The 24989-nt window shown below is 37.0% G+C and overlaps 1 protein-coding gene across 11 annotated transcripts in view; it reads left to right on the top strand.

Annotated features, from left to right (window-relative positions):
- Positions 1-24989, top strand: part of cntln (centlein, centrosomal protein) — a 188491-nt gene that overhangs the window by 43000 nt on the left and 120502 nt on the right. For all 11 annotated transcript variants that reach the window (XM_073951811.1, XM_068221311.2, XM_073951805.1 and 8 more), the window contains one exon: positions 16813-16902. In XM_073951811.1, coding sequence (XP_073807912.1) covers positions 16813-16902 — 90 coding nt within the window. The remainder of the gene's footprint in view (positions 1-16812; positions 16903-24989) is intronic.

Below are 24989 nucleotides of genomic sequence, written 5' to 3'. Positions count from 1 at the left end.
CGACAGCCTTATCATATATATATAAAAAAAGAAAATCAAACATGAAGTCTCAAAATCCTTTAGTTTGAGAAACTACTTTCTTCTGCCAATCATTCCCATCTGCAGCTGAGGTCAGAAAAGCAGAAGTCGATGCCACTTTAGAGGTATAATTGAATGATTCTGTAACGTAATATCTAAATTGATGACAAAACGGGTGATTTTGCTAACATTTTAAGATTATAAGGCTGTATGGCATGAAATTCCATCAGTCTACAGAGATTTTCCAGTATTTTTCTGTTGCAATCGGAACATCACAATAATTAATCCCAAAAAAACGCAAAGCAACACAATCACTACCAGATTACAGTTGTGTTTGTGATAAGGAAAAACGCTAAACACATGCTAAACACTCTTTGTTGCCATCTTGTGTACGGACAGCGTCAACCGACTTTGGTCTGTGACAGGCTAATGACCGTTGATGCAATGTCTCTTAGAAATTATAAATATTTAAAAATGTACTATCCTTATAAATAAACATAGCATAGTTACAATCAAAACAACTACATTCTTGACAAAAAAGGCCCTAAAGTACATTATGTTGTCCAACAGCAACAATATTTGTCAAACACCTCTGCTTGTTGCTGTATGTGGGTGTATTAATACACAAGGATGAAGAGGCCTGACTAGAGCTGTTATTTGCAGAATATTGCAAGGCTATTAGCCAATCAGATTCAAGAATCAGACAGAACTGTTGTATAAATTATAAAATATGATATAAAATACAGAAATGTTGTAAAATATCACTTTAAAATGTTCTTTTCTTTTTGTCCTTCTGTTGATTCAATTATTAAAAAAAACACCTCTAACGTATTTCCATTATTTTATTAGATCATGTATTGTAATGTCTTAATGACAAAAAAACAGACGATATTGCTGACAGTACGATTCTTAGAAATTAGTAAAGATTAGATTTATGCTTTTATTTATTTGCTGAATACAATATACACTAACAGTGACCACATACAAGCCAAAGCAAATATTAGATTGCTTTAGTGTTAATACAGTAATCCAAAATAAAAACAGACAACTACACTAAGAGCATGATTTATCTTCATTTGTTTAGTAGTAGTGTAAAATCTCTGCAGAGTAAAGCATGTGCTGTAGCTTGAAGGACGGATGATTATCTGAGCTATGTCACAACCTTATGGCATAACAATGTAACGTTAAACTGCCAATCGCTATGCTGTGGTTTGAAACAAAGCATTTTAATTGAATATTAAAAACCAAAATATAAATATGCTAAATAAACTAGTCAAAAGAATGAGTATATCAAGTTTTATTTAAGTATACTGTATCATAAAGGTATAGTTCACCCAAAACTGAAAATCCTGTCATCATTTACTCATACTTTACTTAATCCAAAAAAAAAAGAAGATATTTTGAAGAAAGCTGGAAACCTCTAACCCTTGACTTCCATAGTAATTGTTTGGCCTACTATGGAAGTCAGTGGTTATAGTTTTTCAGCTTTCTTTAAACAAACTTCTTTAGTCTTATCAATAATAAGGAAACTTATAAGGTCCAGCCAGTTAGTCCAATGATGGTGTCTACTGGTGGACGAAGGTTCACTGCTTGTTCGGTCTTTCCAGTGCACAATGTTGATTTACTTTAAGTTTAACTCATCTCTGACTCCAATTTTAGTATGAGGTGGTTTAGAATATTAATATATATTTATTCTCATTTTATCTGACTCCAATTATAAAACATTGATAAGATTATTTTGTTTTTTTTAACATTACTTTAGATTATAATTAATTATCCTCTTCGATACGTTATTGTATATTATTCTCGTTCATTCGGATTCCTATAACATCCTGAGTCTTGTACCGGTCGAGTATACAATCTCTTAAACACAAGCATGTCAGTCTTGGTCACTAAACAGAGGCGATTAACCACTATTCTAAAAAGGCAAACCCTACTTACTCAAAAAAAATTTGGTGTGGTTGATTATCGTTTGGGGTTATTTCGATACCGGTGCTAAATTGATAAATTTAAAACAGTAGTGGTGCCAAAATGGTGCCTGAACCGATACTTTTGAGCCACAAAATTATGATGGATGACTCTAGAAAAATCTTTTATTTGACAAAATCTTTTAAAAGTAATTTTAATCAAACAATAAAATTAAAGTTTAAGGTAAACATCAATTCATATTTTATATATTTGAATTACATTAATATTTTCCTTTGATCATTTGTTGGTTAGCATGAGTTTAAGATTTGCATTATGAAATTATATTAGCTTACTAACCTGTGGAAAGGCTGTCTTCAAAATACTAAACTCCTTTTTTCTAGAGTTGGGGTTTGTGACTGTTTACATGGTTATCAGTAATCTAATGATTTGCCTGAATCTGAATAAGACAATAGTATAATCAAGGGGTTTTCAAATGTTATAAATAGGTAAAATGTTATATATAACTAGTAAAATGTTATGCACTGACACTGTTATGTCACCATGGGGAAGATAAAAAAGTAGATATTAGAAATGAGTTAGTTAAACTATTATGTTTAAAAATGTGTTGTAAATAAATCATGTTAAAGACGAAAATCACAAATGAATAAAGGCAAAACTAAACAATTTGAATATGACCTACATGAGCGTGACTGAAAACTACATTTGATCAGTGTATTACATGTTCCCCTTCGGTTCCCCGACAGCCGCGGGAATGCAGACCTCTACCTGCAAGCGCTGCCCCCGGAGGAGGCAGACCCGGCCCTTTCCTTACTCTGTCCAGTTCGCGCCCTGCGCATTTATGTGAACCGTAGTCGGTACTTTAGATCTTCTGAGCAGCTCTTTGTCTGTTATGGCGGACGGCAGCAGGGAAGTGCCGTGTCCAAACAAAGATTGTCCCACTGGATTGTGGAGGCCATTTCATGTGCTTATTTGAGCAGAGGCCAGCCGCGTCCCCCGGGAGTGCGTGCGCACTCCACTCGGAGCGTTGCATCCTCTTGGGCGCGTGCACGCGGCGCCTCTTTAACAGACATTTGTAGAGCTGCGGGCTGGGCGACACCCAACACATTTGCAAGGTTTTGCAATCTGCGAGTGGAGCCAGTTTCCTCAAGGGTGTTAGGTAACCCTTGGTGATTGAGGAAACAACTCGGTGGGGTGTTGTAGCATGCTTGCGGTGCCTTTTTTCCCTAACATGGAGAGATGTGCACCTTCCTGTCTGTCAGTAAAGTTCCCCGTTCTGTGAGCCCTGCAGATTCCTCCGAGGCCCCCAGCACTGACTCAGCGGAGGAGTCACTTGCTGGCCCACTACGTTAGGTCTGCCCGCTGGTCAGCCCGCGTTTTTGGGTATAGGTGCCGGCTATGTGCGATCCCCTCTGGCGATCCCATATGCTTATTTCCGCCACGGTTAAAGTCCCCCCTCCCCCTCCCTCCCCTGGGTGGACCCGTGCCTTCCCTATCCGCTAACCACCTTCCTATCCGCACTCCCCCTCCTTAGGGTTAGTCCATATGTAATTCCATTTTGTCTCCCTATTGGGTGCGGATGGTCTCCGCAGCGTCCTCCCTACCGGGATTGCACGCTTTCTAATGTACTGTCGTAGTTCCTAGAATTGTCTAGACGCTAGCGACTCCCAAAAAATATACCTATTCCGTAAAGCTACTTTTGAAGTGGGATAAGTTAGGGCCAAGGGCACGTTGAAGAACCGCGCCTTCCATGATTTGGGTACATTATGCTTGCCTGACTACCCTCTCATTGGAGACGTTGGTAAGGTGCAGTCATTGTGGCGCTTTCAATGGCTCCCATACGTGGATTTAGAACGTCAAATCCACTTATAGCACTGGAGTTCCCCAACCGAAGGGGAACGTTCGAGGTTACAGAAGTAACCCTTCGTTCCCCGAGGAGGGGAACGGAAGTGCTATACTCCGTCGCCATAATGACTGTCCTTTAGCTGTTTAAAAGTCTCTTCAGCTTAAAAAGGATGGCGTTTGCTGGCGCCAGGTGTGCTTATATGCTCAGTTAATTGGCAATGCAGCACACCTGCGCAAGCTTACGCTGCCAATTCATTGCTTTCATTGGCCCGTTCAATACTCTTTCAGACAAGTGGCTTCTGAACCGAATCCTCCCATACGAGGATTTAGAACATCAAATCCATTTATAGCACTTCCGTTCCCCTCCTCGGGGAACGAAGGGTTACTTCTGTAACCTCGAACGTTCTTTGGTACTTGCCAAATGTTTGTAAATTCAATACTGCATTTCCTAACGTAAAACTATGTACACTAGATTTCTGTTTAATAATAGTCTCTGCATAGCCGTGGACTTCCTATATTAAAAGTGTTAAAATTGCTATTACCTGTGTCAATGTGGGCGTCAACCTCTGACGAATGAAAGGAACTAGGCTAATGCGTGCACCACCATCACTGACAGAGAGCAAGTGCGAGCGAAAGCAGAGGGAGCTAGTGCCCGAGGGAGTGAGTGCCAGAGAGAGCGACTGCACGGCGAGAGAGGCCTCAGTCATATCTCCGCATTCTGCCACTGATGGCTGATCTCCCTTCTCCTTGGAGTTTTGACACAAAAATACGCATCCAAATGTAGGGAGGGGCCAGAGGGGGGGGGGGGGGCAAGCTTGTTGACACGGGGACTGGTGGAAGAGTGCTCTTTTAATGGAGTTTGATACCGCACGTTAAATGGAAAGAAAAAACCTCCGCATTTCATGACGCAGGTGTCTGTGGTCCTTTTAAGGTAATCAAAAATCACTGTTTACATGGCAGTCCAGACTCTTAATCAGAGTATTGTCTTAATCATATAAAAATCGAAGCATTGGTGTCCATCTACACACTCATTGAAAGTGTCAGATGATGTCGCAAGCTTTCAAAGTGCATTCCTCTGCCTTTGAGCCCTCAAATGTGTCATTAAGTTTGACATGTTTCTCCCTTACACGCAAGCTTTGCAAAGCATCTGCTTCACATTGCTGTGTCAGAATCCTTGCTTGTAAAATACGCTTTAGAACGCTCAGTTTAAGCAAATTCGATGAACCTGATCATGCGTGTTGATCTGAAGAGAGTCGCTCTCGCTCACTGCATGCGTTGCGTGCGTCCGTTCCCTTAGCAACAAGAACAAATGCCTGACATCGCCTGTCTGTATTGCTCAAATTTGTTAAGAATTAAATGTTTAGAGATGATGTGGCAACGCGTACATATGTGTGCCTTTTATGCACCCCTTGATGCTTCTTATCTTATCGCAGCACAAGTGGCACCGAAGTTAGGCACTGAAATTCATATGCTGATTTGATTCAGTACATACCGGTTACAAAGGTACCGAAGTTATAATGGCACCGGATTTTGGTACCAAAAGTTTAGAGATGAAGGCCTATCCCCTTAGATAGGCCTTTTACAGTCTAAGTATACTTGAATTAATGCCAATGTGTTAGTCAGAGCTCTAAGAACATCGTATAGCGTGCCACGCTGCTCCGTCTATCGTGTTTTAGTCCATTACTAACCTGAACAGAGGCTTGTGGTGTTATGGACTTAGGGTAATCTACTTGAGATAATAACACAAACTCTGTATCAATAATTCAAAACATAACAAGTTTTAGTCAGGTAAATGTGTATTATGCCGGTTCATTCTGTCAATTCATAAACAATCAATACAAGACATCAAATTCTCAAAGATCAAAAGATGCATAAATGACTTCAAAATATACATAGTATGGAGCATGAAGCTAACAGGCTAATCTGGTTACAGAATCACGGCAAACATTTTGAAACTTTCCCTTAAGTAGTCAAACTAAGGTGTGGTGTATTTAGTGACATGTTTAATCTGAAGAGTTTCTGCCTATAGGAAACAAATTGTCATTTGAATAAAGGCCCCCTAGGTAAAGGCACACCCTTAGCAGTGGTTCAAAAGATACCTGAAGTTATATATCTATTATTTTGATTATGTCTGTTTCTGTGTAAATGAGACCATTGTACCAGTCACACTGAGACATTTCTAATGATATCAAACATGATAGATAAACTCACTTATATATATATATATATATATATATATATATATATATATATATATATATATATAGAACCTTTGAAATGACCATTTTGTGTGAATATGTATGAAGAGAGGGTGAGTGAACAGAGGGGGTTACGGGATTCTTCAAATGTAAATGAAGGAAAGGACAGGAGTTGGCGTTCCCACATTTCCACCTAGTGAGATATGAAGCCGATTGTCTCTGTGTTTCCAGCTCATGTTTGAATTGTCAAAGACATCAAAATATTTGTGGTTTCTCAAATCTTACAAACTCATAAAGGTTGAGCAGGGGTGATTTAACAATTTTCATTTAAGGGGGTTCCTCTCCTTATGAGGGTAAAGTATTGCATAGGCAGGCATAGCATTTGAGTACTGAATGAGTCAAATAGGCCTACTGATACAAGTCTTTCTGATTACAGACACACACCTTTTTACTGTACAAGCACAAGATGTTTGTATTTCCTGTTCAGATTCAAACCACTTTCTATACTCAAGGATAGAAGTTTTTTTTTTTTTGTTTCTATTTATTAAAAAATAAAACTATGCCAATTTTTTAAAGTCAGAATTATTAGCCCCCCTTTGATTTAGTTTTTTTCTATTTTAAATATTTCCCAAATTATGCTTAACAGAGTAAGGACATTTTCACAGTATATCTGATAATGTTTTTCTTCTGGAGAATATACTATATATTTTTTTTAAATTTCGGCTAAAATAAAAGCAATTTTGAATTTTTTAAAACCCATTATAAGGTCATAATTATTAGCCCCTTCAAGCTATATATTTTTTCGATAGTCTACAGAACAAACCATCATTATACAATGACTTGCCTAATTACCATGACCTGCCTAGTTAACCTAATTAACCCATTTAAGCCTTTAAATGTCACTTTAGGCTGTGTAGAAGTGTCCTGAAAAATATCTAGTCAAATATTATTTACTGTCATTTAGGGCTGTGCAATTTATCGAAAATCCGATTTCGATTTCGATTATGGCTTCTAACGATTATGAAAAACCATTAATCGAGATAAACGATTATTGCATCATATACCAAAAGCTCGAAAGACCGTTTGCTTATGTGTGTGTGCAACACGTGCACACGCATAAGCACGCGGTCAGCATTCGGTCTCATTCGCACACTGAGTAGAGCAGAGGAGCGCAGACATCTAAAGTAATCTTAACATGAATGCTTTAATGGTCAAATAGGTGTCAAAACACGGTGATTAGTGATTATTCATATTAACCCTCATTTTTATAATAAACAAACGAGTTGAGAATCAAAAGACACGTGAAAAAGAAATCATTAAAGTGACAGTGCGAAATGCTGCCGCCTGTTTTATCATTAATCAAACGACGAGAACATCCCTTACTGCTCTTGACTGAAGGATTTTTGTAGCTAAAGTGTTTTTCTTAGGGTGAAGATGCTTAAATCACAGTTTGTTTTATATTTTTATTCTATTGTATTTATTTCTCTTTCCTTTGCAGGGTGGAAAATAACTGTATAAATAAATAAATAAATATATATATATATACAGTTGAAGTCAGAATTATTAGCCCTCCAGAATATTAGCAACCCTTTTCCTCCAATTTCTGATTAATGGAAAGAAGTTTTTTTTAAACTTGTTTCTGGACATAATAGTTTTGATATATCATGTCTAAATACTGATTTGTTTTATCTTTGCTATGATGGCAGTACATAAAATTTTACTAGATGTTTTTCAAAATACAAGCATTCAGATTAAAGTGCAATTCAAAGGCTTAATTAGAGTAATTAGGCAAGTCATTGTAAAAAAAAGTAGATTCTTCTGCAGACAATCAAAAAAAATATATTGCTTAAGGGGGCTAATAATATTGACCTTAAAATGGGTTTCAAAATATTTAAACCTGCTTTTATTCTAGCTAAAATAAAACAAATAAGACTTTCTCCAGAAGAAAAAAAAAATTAGTTGAAATACTGTTAAAATTCCTTGCTCTGTTTAACATAATTTGGGAAATATTTATGTAAAAAAACTAAATTCTCAGGAGCACTAATAATTTTAACTTCAACTGATAATCGTTTTGAATAATCGTGATTACAATTATGACCAAAATAATCGTGATTATGATTTTTTCCAAAATCGAGCAGCCCTACTGTCATCATAGCAATGATAAAATAAATCAGTGATTAGAAATGAGTTATTTAAAGTACTATGTTTTAAAAATGAGTTGAAAAAATCTCTCTGTTAAAAAGAAATTAGGGAAGAAAAAATAAACATGGAGCTAATAATTATGATCGCAACTGCATATTTATATATTCACATATTTCATGATTTGGGTCCTTAATAAATGGAAAATGTTTTAAATACAAGACAATAAATCATGTTGCTATCTCTCAGTGAATTGAATTCGTTCACTAAGTGCTTCTGGCACTGTGTTTCACCCTTTCTGTGCATGGCTCTGATATAGTTAATGCCATATGCACTGTAATGTTTTTTATATTCAAAGATAATTTCAAAATCAAAAAAACAAAATGTTGTTAGCTTCACTTTACTGTAGGAAAGAGCTGTGATGATGTGATGAACGCCAAGGAAACAGTAGTAGATGGGAAAACCCAATGGCTCCCCCATGACATTGGGGTACAAGTGTGTCTAAACTGCAATTTTGCAAATATTATAACAATCTATTGATAAACACATGATAAACACTCATTCTGCAAAGCTGTGATTTGGTGATTAAATAAAAAAACGAGTTCTCAAAGACAAGGAGCAGTCAAAGTCTGCCATTATTTTCATATCAAGTTTAAAGTGGAATGAAGATAATTTAGTGTACAGTTCATGAACCAATCGCAAAAGTTTTAGGGTTGCTGAGTAGAGGCAGCACTAAAACCCAAATGGCTAAATGGCTGTGGTGAGTGGCTATTCATTTTTTGATCTAATCCTTTGAACTGTAAAACTTAACATTGCAGTGAAATTTATTTGCAATAAACCACTTTACAGACATACATAAGACTCCTAAATAAGCAGCCATCAGAAGAGTGCTCTCGGCAGGCAGTGAAAGGATGAATGCCAATACGCTGCAATTAACACACATCAAGCAAATCATCTGAAATCATCAACATATTTACAACATAATTGGAACACATATTTGCAATGCAAATAACACATTTTTGCCTAAAACATCTTAAAAATACATTATGTGGTCCTACATCCACAGTATTTGTCAAACTATAGTGAGGTTAGTTCTCTGCTCAGCACTCGCTGTGGTTGAAGAGATAGTCATGGCTGAAGAGGCTGGAACAGTGCTGATACTAATAAAAAGCATGTGATTATAAGCCAATCATATTCATAATCTAGAAAGAACTGTTGTATTAACAAATAGGAATAAAAATAATGTTTTTCCTCAAATTGTAACTCATGGCAACAATAGTTATATTGCAGACTCATTCCCCAGAAAAAAAAAAAAAAAAAAAAAAAGAAACAAGAGATAATAAAATGTATTCCCTTAAATCCTTCAATGTGATTTAAGCCTTTTCTGTTAATAAAAGAGGTTGTCAAATGCCTAAATGCAAATCAAGTGAGTCTGAAGACTTCGATTAGCTGGTTTGGGTATATTTAGATAGGGTAGAACTGTAGACCCCTTAGGAACAGGCATGGCCGCTTCTGCTGTAATACTCTTTACTGGCTTCTGTGGCACATCACTGTATAAATAAACAGATAAATGCTGACTTCACTGCCCTCTGTGCTTTCTTCCGTATGGTAGCATGCTGTGTGCCATCTTGTTTTAATTTTTTTAGTATGTGGGTTAGTTCAGGATCATGATTATAGGAATCTGAAATTTCCACTGGGATCTAATATATGGCACATTTTTTATTTTGTTATTATTATTATTGTTTATAGTAGTAGTAGTAGTAGTATTGTTGTTGTTTTTAATATTATTATTAAATTTTTTTCTGTCTGTTTACTAAAAATGTGTTATAAATTGTGTCGTTTATTAATGTAAAAAAAACTGAATTGAGAACTAACACTTGCAGTGTAAACATAGTCGCACTATCACACCATCAAATAGAGTCAGTTTGAACTCCACAGGGCACTCGAAGATATTTACCTTTTGTTAAATGCCAATCCAATGTTGCTTTTGCCGTATGTTTTGGGTCTTTGCCTTGATGGAAAATTAATTGTCCCAGTGCTCCTGCTGATTGCAGCTTAATTAACTCCCGAGTTTTTCTGTAGTTAGTGCTGTCTGTATTTTTGTTAATTTTCATGCTCCCTGCTGCAGTGAAGCATCCCAAAAGCATGATGCCACTATCGTGATTCCCTCTAGTGCTTTTAAGGTGACGGAATGGTTGATTTTTATTTATTTTTTCCTGAAATGTTTCACTTAGCTTTAATGCTTCTCATTCCTGAGCTTACAAATTGTTGTTTTTGTTATTGTTACTATTATTTTATTTTATTTTATTTATTTATTTTTTTGTCTGTGAAGGATTCAAATAAATAAATAATAATAATAATTTAAAATAATTCATGTTTGCAAGTTTTTTTAAGTTACTTTTTCCAACATTAGAAGATAACCGATACATTCCTAATTGTTACTTTTGATGTTACTTTGAAGGTGATTAACCAATTTTTAAAATTTCTTTATGTAAATATATTTTTTGAGGTTTTGGTTGAATATACAATCAATGAAGGGGCAGTAATTTCTCATCATGAATTAATGAACATCTTCCGGAAAGTCTCTTGAGTTTGGAATAGCATGAGAATGACTGATTTTTATTTTAGGGTAAACCCTTACCTACAATCTTAGTTTTCACAGTGTCCCTTAAATGCCTAAAATGTTGCTTATAGGCAGTTTAGCTCACAACATGTTATGATATATACAAATATAAAATCTTACCAGTGTTTTTCTTCTCGCCATCTTGAAGCAGTGGAACATGGTTTGCAGACAGCTCTATTTGTTTAAAGGTAATATTTATCATGTGATTGTGTTTATTCATCCTGAGGGTTCATGCATGACAGGAACCTAGACACACAGAAATATCTAAACGTTAAATCACTACATTGAAGGTTTTTTTTTTCTTTTGGAAAATGAAGTAGACCCATTTGTTGCAGACGAGGTCTCGTTTGTACATGTACAGACTGTTTAGCTGGAAGCAGTTATTTGAATGATTCGAGATTTTTTCTTCTCTTCATCTTCATAAAGTTTGGACTTATTAAATTCAATTCAAGCTTATTTATATAGCATTATTCACTGTAGTTATTGTTCCAGAACAGCTTTACTGAAGGTACATGTTATTACATCACATTCAAAATCAGAGGGCATCATTTTAACAATATAGGTGCAAAGTCTAAAGTGCATGGAGCACAAGCATTAAGGGTATGTTCGAATTTACTTTTGCTATTTTAAGAACAGGAAACCCCAAAGCTCCCCTCCCCCCCCCCAACCCAAAGCATATGGTCTGACAGGGTTGTGCTTAATTTCTTAATGAGTTATGGGTGTGTTTTAAGTGTAACATGCATTAAACCAATCCGAGTCACTTCTCTTATTCCCTTTGAGAGTCAGTTGCGTCACTAATTACAAGGCGGACTTTGAGAGTGGAAAAACTGAATGCTTCACTAGCAAGAGAACAGTTAAACAGACCATCTGCTGAGCGAGAATAAAGAGTAAGCCTCCTCCATTCAGCCTCTTTTTCTTTAGTTTACTTTTTCTCTTTACTTTACTCCTTTACTTTTGTGGATAAGGAAACAGTGTTGTACGCACTCAACTGAAGACATCCATTTGCTACATTTAATATAATTTCATTTGCTAAGCACAAATATTTGTTTCAAAACTATTTCTAAATTCAGTTCAAGTTTTTAGCAAACAAATAAATGAACAATAATAATAAAGTGTTGTCAAAAACTGAGTTCTAGCCAAACACACATTCTATTCTTAAAAACCTGACAGATGGACAAAACTAAACTTGTTTTAATTAAAGCAAATATAAATATGCATATAATAAACAATACTCATAATATTCTTCTTCTTCTTCTTCTTCTTATTATTATTATTAATAAAAAAATAATAATAATAACATTATACAAATGCAAATTGTCATGAATAAACTGAAAAAAGCACCCCGAGATGAAGGCATGGAGGCAGTAGTTTTTATATTTATGTAAAAAAATAATAATTTTTGTAAAATTTTAATCCTTTAATTGTTTTCATATGTAAAGAAAATGTGTGTATTGCTGTACATCCTTTGTGTTTTAAGCAATGTGTAAGCGTTTGGACCCACATAGGCCCATAACTAATGTGCTCTGCACAAGCTTTTTAGTTGGTCAAGGCACAGTCTATTTTAGTTCCTCAAAATAGCAACGCGCCTTCTTTGTAGACCGGCACACCCATGAGTCCACAAAGTGGTGCAAATGGATTTGCTATTTAAATAATATGGTGCAAAAACGTGTAAATTAGGGTTGCGCTTGGCTGAAAATAGCAACAAAGTGCACCACACGTCTTGCGCCTTATTGCGCCAGGTGTTTAATAGGGCCCAGAAAGTTGTGTATAAGGTGGACAATATCTATACTTAACCTGTAATACATATATATATTAGGGTTATGACGATGAGGAAATTTCCCCACCGGTTAATCGTCATGTGACAACACCGTGGGAGTTTCTTTTTTTCCTCTTTTTTTTCTGCTTTTAAATAGCTTATAAATGTGTGCGTATTATACTTTCACTTTCAGTTTTGCGGGAATTGCCAATTCTGCGTCAATTCTTTGAATTGATGAAAAGGAAACTACAAAAAAAAATCACTGTTATTAAACAACACATACCTTGTATTAACATAACAAATAAACAATGCTACAGGCTGAAAAAACTGTGGAAGTTGGAACCATACAAATAACACCCATAAAGGCCTATATTATATATTATCAGCTTAGTCCTTATCAACAATCCAGTTTTAAAATACATTATTAACAAATCTATAGGCTATTGAAGAATAAACCAAATATGAAATATGATCCTTGCATAATGATCACAACTAAACAAGCTAGCACTCATTTTATATATAAACTATAAATAAAAAATAAAAAACAAATGTTAAAAAATGGAAAATGTCATACATATGTAAAGATATGTAAAAAAATATGTAAAGACTACAGGCTGAAGCCTGGTCTATACTTCTGCGTCAAGTGACAGGCGTAACCCACAGTGCATGCAACGCGCGTGGCTGTGCATTTATACTTCTGCGCGCTGTCTCTGTTGGTCTGCATTAACACTTCCGAAACGCTAGTTTGCAGTGAGGTGTAAATGTTCCTCTGTGTCGAGTTTCTTCGCTGCAATATTGCTTTTCCTGAACACTTCCGGGATGTACAAGTGGCTCAAACTCGCTCATTTTAAGGCAGGAACCGGCGGAAGTGCAGCAACTTTAACTATGAGGTAAACACAAAACAGAACTTTCCATCCAGAGCTCCTTCACGGGACTCCACACTTGTAAACAATCGCTACATTGGGTTCGCGCCATTCGCACGGCTCTCGGTCCTGCCCCGACTCATCAGCGCTACCAAGCCGACCAATCATAGAGCTTGCGCTACGCGTCGTTGCGACGTGTAGTTACATTTTTTGAGAGGTGCACGTCAGTGACGGCCACGGCGAAGGGCTATGCGTCAGCGCCGTAGCATACGCCGGTGTTTGACGCAGAAGTATAAATCAGCCTTAAAAAAAGCGGCTTCTCGAAGCTAACCATCACTGCACACGTGTCAGTTTACAGCTTCTTTAAAGATCAGAGAGCCTACTGTTCCCACAATCTCAATAAACAACATGTAAATGTCTAAATATTTCGATAAGAATTGTTATGGAATATTTATAACTATATGATCTTGCTTTTTAGTTATTTCGATACCAGCTTTGATCTCTCTTAGAATTAATATAATTAACAGGCTATACAACTCCTACATAAAATTGGCTCCAATTGCGTTTTTACAGATATCCTACGAATATACTTTTTTTGGCTGAAAGACATTTATGCCTGTTAATTTCAGTGCTGTATTGTGACAGATTTCGCAAAGGCTTCAGCTATTCTACCTGTCAGCTGCACCAGCCTAAGTTTTGCGACTTGACTTGTGGTCTCTCGATGTCTGAATGAGAGAGAGAGAGAGAGAGAGAGATAAGATCAGACCTCAGATTCGAATTGTGGCCGCACGTCTCAGTTACTTTATTGCAATTTTTAATATTGGCTCATCTAAATGAACTTTTCATTAGATTAAAAGCCGAAATATTGGCAGACAGACAAAGCAACTTTTGGTTTTTAAAGAGATCGGTCTCAGTTATAAATGATGCGCGCGCACACAGGATGCGCTCTTGTCGGCCTATTCATTATGGATTTTTTTTTAACATTAAACACAATCAAGTGCAAAAGAGAACAGCTGAACTTCGGAAAAAGTGCTCACTGCGGTTGATGTGATGTTGTTTCTCTGCAGTTGGATTTGTCAATGGCGCGGCATTGCCAAATCACTCGTTTTAATAAAAAAAATAAGATACTTATTTTTAAACATTGTGAGATGATGGTCGCATGATTTTTAAAATGAGAGTACGAGTTGCGTATTTATGGCCATTGATTTATCTGCGACCCACCCATAGTTAAACATAAAGGTGCGTTCAAGGTGCTTATAAATTAGTTATGTTTTCTCTAGATGCTGCCACCTTTGTCAGGCAAAGTTTGCAGATTGCCACATTAACGTTTTCAGGTTCTCTTTTTGCATTCGATTTGAACCCAAAATATTGCCAAACAGGCGCTTTTGCATTGCGTTTTGACAGTAAATCGTCCACCATCCTCTTTCTGTAAATTCGACTCCTCTTTTCTCCTCACGTGATAAATGAAATATGACTCATTGTAGCTATGTTCAGATTTAATTATAGAGCATGCTCTCATCTTAATTCAATTACTCATAATTATAATTTCCATTTAATTAAAATAAATGTTTAATAAAAAAAAAAAAAAAACGAATACTTAAAAAAAATAAATAAATGTGTGGACGGTGTCACGGTGGAAAAGTGATGTCACCGGTGTTGCGTCTTAAAACCGGTATCACCGTCAACACCGTATATTGTGGCAAACCTAATATATATATGTCTTTTTGAAAAGGTGATATCTATGTGTATAATACATTTTCATTGAAGCATATTGGTGTATTGCTTAAGATTTTGTGTTGTCCCTGAAGTCAATTGAGGAGGTAAAAATATAGAGCAAAAAAAATAATAATAATAATTTGCGTAGCTGCATCGATTATGTTTTGTGAATATGCTTTATTAAAAAGATTTTTATCTAGTTTTAAACTGAGAGAGTGTGTCTGAGCCTCTGACATTATCAGGAAGATTATTCCAGAGTTCAGGAGACAGATATGAAAATGCTTTACCTTGTTTTGTAGACTTTCCTATTCTGGGTACAGTTTACATGTCATCATGTTTATCAAGCCATATCTCATGTGGAAACAACTAATAATTTTTATTTTTAAAAAAGAGTTGGTAGGTTAAAAAAAAACTGAAAAAACTGCAATGGAGAGTGTTTGTTTTTTAAGTATAGATTTAAGGGGGAGATTTCCCAGTATATATGTCTAATTTAAAAGCTACATTTTTTACATATCTCTTTCTGGTGATTCATACACTCAAATGCCTTTTAAGGGGGGAGGCGGGGGTCAGATTTTCTTTACCCTGATGAGTTTGCATCCTTGCATATAAGCAGAAGGAAGAGCGAAAGAAGACTTTTCTTGCCATCAGTTTTACGACTGCTGGAACCATGTCTTTGTTCTCCATATTCAGGTATTGATTGGCTCTCCTTTGTAAGCTTTAATTTCGCTCTTTTGCTAATCCTTGCAGAGTTGCAGAGGTCTTTGATGATGAGGACACCACTGTTCCTGTGAATGCTGTGAATGCTAAGTCTGGTTTTGGGACATGTGTCAGAGGAAAGTTCAGCAATGCTGTTAATGAGTTGACTTCAACACATCAATAGGTAGATCCTTTTGGACTAAGAGCTCCAAGAAAGCGACTCTAGTTAGTTTCATTCAACGGCAGCGCAGTCAAGAGCTAATCAGCTTTTAAAGGATCTTTTCAGTTCTCTGAAGTATTAATGTTTTTTCTTCTTAGATTAAGAGTTTTTGATCTGCTCCCTAAAGATCTCCTTCTCTTGAGCTGTAGTGGTGCGTCTGCCATTTTGTAGTTTCAGTCTTTCACAGTTGATCCGCCATCTGGCCTTCCTTCACCGACCTGACCAGATTTCCCATTCCAGTCTCACACTGCTCTCCACTGGTTTTAGGTACTTCAGAAGAGAGAGCCAACTTCTCTCTCTTACTCTCTCTCTCTCTCTCTCTCTCTCTCTCTCTCTCTCTTTCTCTCTCTTTCTCTCTCTCTCTTTCTCTCTCTCTCATTCTATTTTTTTTCCTTTCTCCCTAAAGTCTGCTTCTGTTGTCCTATCAAGTGTAACTCTGGCCCCTGATAGAGCAATTAAAGGCGCCTCCCTTCCCACCTTTGGTAATGAGGCCTGGCGCGTTTCTCACTCTATAACCCTTTAGTCTCCCCTAATGGGACATCATTATTGTCAAAGAAACAATGTAAATGGAAATGAACATGCTCATTAGGTCCCTGCACAGAGAACCCTTCAGCAGCATGCCGTGTGTGCTCCTCCTTGCGATTCAGCCCGTGTCCCCTGTTAGATTTCGGAGACCGCGCGGGCTGATGTTTGTGTTTTCGTATGTGAAGGCCTATTGCTCTTCTATTGCTTTTGATAATTAAAAACTTGACTTTTGTGTTAATGAAAGCTGTTGTTCTGTTGTTTTATCGGTTTCTTTCTGTTTTCATCAGGACTCTGGGTCTCCAGGTGGCAGCAGCAGTGACGGAGCTGACAGTCTGGAGAAAAGGATTCAGCAACTGCAGGAATTACTCGCTTTTAAGGTGAACACTAAATACATGCCTTATTCTGTCACTGTGAGTCTCTTATCTTCCCTTTTGAGACCTCTTATGAGCTTTATGCCTTTATAGGAACGTTTAGGTGATTTTTCTGCCTCCTTAGAAATAGCATACATAAGGTGAGCAATGTCGTGTCGCACAACAAATCATAAAGTATTGCGAACTAAAAGTAATAATAAAAAAACATATAAATACATAATGATGTAAATAGTTGCAAAAGTAACAATACAAACTACAGGTAGCTAAAAAATAAAAACTAGGTATAACAGCCTACATTAGTCAATCATATTATATTTTACTGAGAAATGGAATGGTGTAAATTTATATAAGTTTATGGATTAACTTTGATACCCCAAAAATAGCACAAAATTAAAAATGTACAAATTCACGCGTAAAAAATTGTATACTGTACTAGTCTAACACACTGGCTATGAGGACAGGGTGATAAAATGTTGCAGTTATTATTTTATAAATGTATTACATTATGTTTTATAATATATAGATTATATAGAACTGTTTGGTATCTGTTCAGTATTATGATCATGATGTGTGTTTTTGTGACTAAAGCAGTGTTTTAAAAGTCCTTTTTTTACTGCGCAAAGACTAGATAAATTACAAAAGCTAGATGCACAGTAATGTTAGATTATTATTGATTTCTTGTTTTTAATCTTTTTAATCAATACTAAGTTCCATTCATAAACTGCACCTTTAAAATATGTTGTCTGAAAAAAATTAAATTATGACGTGTTATATATATATATATATATATATATATATATATATATATATATATATATATATATATATATATATATATATATATATATCAAGACAGATCCAGAAGCATTTGAAAGCCACATCTATCAGATGAACCATTCACTATACACCTTTTTTTTGGCTGAAAAGTTGAACATTTTAACATGGAAGTCTAACGGAATTGGCTCTGTTTTGGAATCAGCCCCCTGCAGCCAGTAAATTAATTGCGGTTTAAGTTACTTTCGTTTTTGCTCAGGCCTTTCTGTAGAGTAACTGAAGGCAATATCAACCCATCACTTGCTCATTCATTGGCTGTGGCACCTGAGTTGGCCAACTGGACCTGATATTTTACATGCTAGATGTTTGTTTTTCACAAATAAAATTATAAATAATAAATTACTGTTATAAATAAAATTATTGCATTTATAAATAAAATTATGTAAGAGCATTACTAACCGGAAATATGGACGCTAGACTTGAGTGGTCTGTGAGCACATTCTTATTTGATAATTGTAAGAAATAATTCCAAAAAGCAATAGACTGTGTAAAGTCACATAAAACTAAAGCATAAATACGCATTTATTGTGTGTGGCCATACACCCAAAGCGATTCACAATCATGAGGAGGGTCTCTCTACATCACCATCAGTGTGCAGCATCCACTTGGATGATACGACGGCAGCCACAGGACAACGGTGCCAGTGCGCTCACCACACACCAGCTATAGTGGAGTGGAGAGAGACATAGCCAGTTCGGTTGATGGGTATGATTAGAAGGCCATGATGGGTAATGGCCAGGACACCGGGGTTACACCCCTACTCTTTACAAGAAGTGCCATGAGATTTTTAAAGGTGCTGTATGTAAGTTTTTAACTCTTCTACAGCATAAAAATGCCATAATAAGTTTGCAGATATTTTGTAAGAAACATGTCAAGTGAACATGTTTTATCACCTTATAAGGTTCTAACTGGCATTTTTGTCAAAATTGAATTATGGACATATTCTTATTGAATGACAACTTAATTACATTATGAGATGTTTTTTCTTAAGTTGTTTACGTTTTAAGACTTTTTGTTTAAAAAACAAATGCTACACACATACTGTTTACTATATGGAATGCAAAAACCTTGAAGCTCAAAATCTCAAAACCATTCAGAATGCAGATAGAACCTTATAATTCTAAAGTGACGATTTGTTTATCTGAAAAACAATGCTGAAATCAGATATTCTGCTTTAAAAATATTTTCTATACCCGAACGCTGTTTTTTTTATCATTTTAACTTCCCCAATGGCAGTTTAGCCAATCATATTTCAGCACTGCAGGTTGCCTTGGTGGAAAACCGCATATTTCATTCATTCATTTAGAAAGGCTCTGAAAGCATGCGTCCGTGACCAAAATGTGACATCCAGTTTAAAGTAGCAGACTCAGAAATGAGACGCAGATTCAGTTCCACATCAGGTTATTAATTAGCAAATAATATAAATATTATGAACGTAAACATTAGGTTAGCAGGTTACATTGTTATGGCGTGTCCTACCTGTTTGCACAAGACAAATGACAGAAAATTATATACAGCCATTCAGAAGCACATAATGTGCACTCACTCAAATGGTAAGGTTTATAAGCTAATAAACACAAATTAACTCTCTTTAACATTATAAAAATGGACATGCTGAATCACTCATATGTGTTTAAGTTAAACTTCAGACGGTTTATTTTCGAGATCTGAGGTGAACTATCTGCTTCTAATTTCAGTAGTATGGCAATAAATGTCATGTAAAATGGCATTCAAACTGACATTGTTAGCATTTCCCACTGAATATAGCACATAAGCTGTAACTGAGGCGATCATTGTCATAGTTTTCTATTGTTTACCTGTGAAGAAAAAAAAATCAATTTCTAATATATTAATTCAAGGTGTTGAGGACAAAAGCTCCTTTTAATATGGAAAATATTCCTTCTACCAGGTGTCATTGCTTTTATTTAGAACACGGTTTAAATCACTCGCCCATCTCCTCAATCTGGCAACCCGAGCTTGCATTTTGATACAGGAGTGCAATACCTAGTTTAACCCCTGGATGTAAAACTTACATACTGCTCCTTTAATGACCACAGAGAGTCAGGACTTCACTTTAACATCTCATGTGAAAGATGGCACTCACTGACAGTATAGTTTACTGGGGTGTTAGGACTCGCACAGACTGCAGGTTGAGCGCCCCTGCTGGCCTCCCTAACACCACAGCAACCTGGTCTCTCATCCAGGTACAGACCAGGCTTAGCCTTGCTTAGCTTTAGTGAATAACAGGTTTTGGGCTGCAGGTTGATATGGTTGTGGCAATTATGCGGAATTCTAAGACTTAATATAAATTAAATGGATGAATTTTTTTTTATTGACCATCATTACAGTTGTCATGAAGGGTAATCTTAGCTACATTAACTAAAACCATTTTTTGCACCTGACTCTAAACACCTTTTTTTCTGCTGAAAAGTTGGACATTTTAACATGGGAGTCTTTAGGAATTTGCTTTGTTTTGGAGTAAGCCCCCAGCAGCCAGTAGATGAATTGTCATTTAAGTTACTTTACATCAAATAGACAACGACTAACTGAGACAAGAATTTATATTCTGCATCTGCATGAAAGGATGTATCTTTCAATACCCACGGTTGGCTGGAGTCTATAATATCATTACACAAAGGAAAATTGCAACTATAGTGCTGCACACATACAAACTGTAACAAAAGCAGCATTTCTGAACCATTTTCACAGTACTTCTTGCTCCCCAGAGAAAAATCAGTTTATGCAAATATGTCTGATAACCTAATAATCCATATTGTTTGAAAATATTTATGAAATATTACACAATGACGCTTCATTGTATTCACTCTTGAAACGTGTTATTCGCTAATGCTGAGTTCACACTGCACGATTTTCAAAGTAGTCGTGTCACAGGTGTTTTTACACTGTATGACTATCTGGGGTAGCGTTTCGTCGCTGCTTTGTTTACACTGCAAGATGGATTGGCGACAAAGGGTTTTACACTGCATGACTTCACAATAGGAAGAATCCCTTGCAACTTTGTCTCTGTCTGCGAAAACACATGAGAAATGAGTGTGTGGAAACATGGAAACGATGCAAGGTTACGTAGTGTATCTTTAGTTATTAACTACATAATGAAAAAGAAGCCTTAAAGGGTGTAGAAAATGTACTTATTTTGCTCACCTGGCCTTTGAAGGGAATTAGCAATTTCTTCTCAACTTTTTTTTTCTTTTTCAACCCTGTTTTGGAATTGCTCAGATGACACATCAAACAGACAGTAGTGCTCCTGCCAAATTTCCACTAATTTTCCCCCTATTTCCGGGGTCCAAATTGACTAAAAAGAAGCACTTTTAACTATAGTTGTGGTGTATGCTATAGTGGTGGTGTATGCTACTATAGTGGTGTATGCTACTTTCTCATTAGCTGTAGGTGTATCTCACACGGCATGATTTAAATCGCCAACAGCTCCAGATATTTAGCATGCCAAATATCTCACAGGTGTCAGTGACTCATAAGCGATTCTCTCAGATCACATCTTTGCTCACTCATACTATGTGATTGTTACTCGTGTGCACGTGCACTAATTTGCTCGTGATTTCATCCATTTGTTGCCATTTTTTCAAAACGTGTCGGCAAGTCAAAATCAGGGCTAAAATCATGCAGTCTGAACTAGGCATTAGTTTCACTTAAAAATGACGATGTGTAGAACACACCAAATAAACTAGCCTGACATACACTCACCAATGGCCTGAAACTGCCCAATGGCCAATTATCAGCTTGTAGCTTTATTTTTCACCAGTTTGACAAGCATTTGTCATGTTCTGACAAAAAAAAATTAAATCACAAGCAACTGATTACTGTGATTTCAGCTCTGTAGCAAGTCTTCCTTTAAACTTGAGATAAGTAAAGATTTGACAATAAATAACTATTTTTGCCATATTTCCTAGCACTCACTTGCCACCCTCAGGCATATAAGCAACTAAAAATAGGTATATTTGCATATGCGTGAGTGACTGGTAAAATGTTGGCCTGAAGGAGCTCATAGCAGGTAGAGTCAGATGTTGTCCTCTGACCGCTGCCCTCAACCTGACCTTCATCTTTCATTATCCACACACACACACATAGACTGTCTGCAAAGGCAATGAGGCAGCGGGAGAGAAGACTGCTGAAGAACTCACGCTCTTCACTAAACCAATCATCCATGTCTCTCTTTTGACTTTTCATGCCTCTTTCGCTCTCTCTCTCTCTCTCTCTCTCTCTCTCTCACCCAGTCTTCTTCTCTGCTTTCCTATTCTTCACTCCAGCATTTCCCTCCTTTTAAATCTTGAGTCTACTTATCTAGTCAGTGTTTTTGCCTGTCAGACACTTCAGTTCGTAAGGCTCAGTGACACTCAACAGTTCCAGCGGTGCAGAGTACTCATCCTCTAGTTTGTATTGATTTTGATGCCCAGGTGGATGTGTACTGGGTACTTTAAACACCCCCTGCATGCCGTGATGTCACTCAGACACGAAACATTGGTCACTCAATCTGAGCAGGCCTTCATTAGCGCTCTGCTTTGTTTCACTTCTCTGTCTCATATTCTCTGTCTTTCTTGTTTGAAGGCTGAGTGTCCTCTTGTGAATTTTTGAGCAGTAAATCCATACTTGTCACATTGGCAAACGGTCTGGGGCTGGCTTGTTCTCTTTGTCCTTGTTAATAATAACAGGGTTCAGGGCCTTGCATTTCCCGCCCAGCAGGGCTGCCGTGTCATAGCAGCGGTAAACAAGCTTTCCTCCCTTTCAGAAAGCCTTTCGACAAGTCTCCTGGCCCTGGCCACTCAAGCTGAAAGGTGCGCTTGCTGTCTCTGCCAGAGTTCGCCTTGGCTAAGGTCAGAATAATAGAGGGCCTTCTTGTCAGGAAAATCTATATGTTCACCCCTGAAAAGTCCCATGTAATCTTTGGCTGAGATCCCCCCCACCACACACACACACACACACACACACACACACACACGCACACTTTTTTTCTTCAAATAGCTGTGAGGCAAAGACCAATATTTACGGGCATTTGGGGAGCGACCCGGCTCACTGAGGCGTTCCTCCTGCTGTGGGGTTTAAGTGGTGGGAGATGTCAGCCTTCTCCCATTGGCTGATGGGTGAAATGTCAGACCACAATAATGCTACAGGTGCCAGGTTGGCGTGGAAACACTTATCAGTGCTTTGTTCCAAGAAAGGCCTTGAAAAAATGTACCCAGAAAGATTAACAAACTTTGGTGAGCCTCACACAAGTTACCAATGATATTGTGACTTTGGACATTCAAAGCGTACTTGAGTGTTCAATGCTATTTGTAGTCTTTTTTTATATTCTGGGTTGCTATCAGAGGAGTTGTATGGAAAGTTTCTTTCAGTTGACTTATTTGGAAGATTTTATGAAGTTGCAATGAATAGTTGTGCATTAGTGAATAGTAATGAATAGTAATACAAATTCATGTTAACATGAAGACCATTAAAGGCTAATAAATATCTTCTACAAACAGCATGGTAAAATCAGAATAGCAGTTAAACATGAGCACAAAAGCCTCACCGCAGAAATGGCTAGTTTATGGCTAGTTTTTTTCGTTAGAAAACATGAAAACATATTTTATCATCAGAGTGCCAACAGCAGGGCGGCCAGAGCCATACCGCTGTGTCGCCGACATTGCTGTGAATATGGAGCATTGTTGGAAGGGGAGCCAGATTGAATTCTGATGCTCTCACTGTTACATTCATGATTTTATCATAAGGCTGGATGATTTAGACAGAAATAATTGTGGTGATGTCAAACTTCTTTTTTGAGGTAAATGTAATGTTGTATGACACTATTTGTTGACATCTTTCCACAGCTAAAACAGTGATTGGGCATTGGCCAATTACATGAGACATGATGCAGTGAGTTGTTCTGCTTCTTTCAGCATAACTTTTTTTTATGTTTCTCATGTACTGTAACTAGCATGAGGATTGCATGAACAATTTGTGTCACTTACGCATACTTGTGCACTATTCTACACCATTTTTTAATATAAACAGTCTAAGTAGTGCGTTCACATGGAAAACTCTAAAAGTAAAGTGCACTTTAAATTCCTGGATGATACACTTATTGAACCAGTAAAATGAAGTGTGGAATGATTGACACTTCATGCACTCGGCAACTGCAGCTTTTCTCACATAGTGAAAGGGGCGGAGCTATCAGGCGCACATGTTGAATTACATTATTTATTTTGGATTGTTAAAGGACACCTAGTTTACCCCTTTTTAAACATTTAATATTTATAATATGGTTCTTCTGAGTGTGCCAGTTTAGGTTCAGTTCAAAGCACAATTCAGAATTTTTTATTATAATGTTTTAAAATGTGTTATTTTGGGGGTGTGTACACAGGTCGTTGTGTTAGGGTTGTGTTGCTTCACATGAAAATTAGTTTCAACTCCCGCCCAACTTAACAAGGGGACAGAGCCAAGAGCTCTCTCGCTTTGTGTATGACAACAGACAGGCAGACAGAGAGAAGCAACATGAGTGAGAGGACCAGCATTCAGCCGTACATGTGCGACTCGGACAGACCAAGCAGAGACTACAAAATCATTTGTGTCTTTGTATAATTTTACAGACAACTGTGTGCTAGTTTAAAGTTCCGAGCTTGTACGCTGAGACTAATAATCATGCACACTAAATTAAATTTGACTGAGGCTATAACTAAAGGGCGTCGCACACCGGATGCGCTGCTCAGAGCCGTGACATGGCACACCAGACGCGCACACTCGCATGTTATTTAAAATGAAATTATTCAGTAGGTGCTCTGTGGCGCAGTAGAAATATGAACAGTGTCCTGAGTCGTGGTTGGGCTCCGCAGACAGCCGCCGACTTGTGGCGCTGGTGTGTGTACCCAGATAGAAACCTATGTTTAGAATTCTAAAATGCATGGCGCTGTGTGGCACGCAGCATTGCCGAGCGGCACTTCTGGTGTGCGACCTGCTTAAGGCAAGTTCGTTATTTCCAATGGGGGGACATAGTGTTCCATTAGGGATGACACTACGTACATATACTTTGCTGTTGAGTGTGTAAGTGCATAAGTGCATAGTGTATAGTGTGCCATTTGGGACACAGCTCAAAAGTCCAGTGTTGATTTTAAATCATAAATAAAAAATTGATAATCTAGCCCCACATAACTTGTTTACCTGTTCAACATTCATTGCTTTCAAATGTCAGTTACAGCTGTTAGTATTTGTTTCATTTATATTGTACTTTTAGACTGCATTTAAATTTAAAG

The sequence above is a fragment of the Danio rerio genome, chromosome 1, assembly GCF_049306965.1.
Source record: "Danio rerio strain Tuebingen ecotype United States chromosome 1, GRCz12tu, whole genome shotgun sequence".
Classification (NCBI taxonomy): Eukaryota; Metazoa; Chordata; class Actinopteri; order Cypriniformes; family Danionidae; genus Danio; species Danio rerio.
This window is presented reverse-complemented; position numbering and strand designations above follow the sequence as displayed.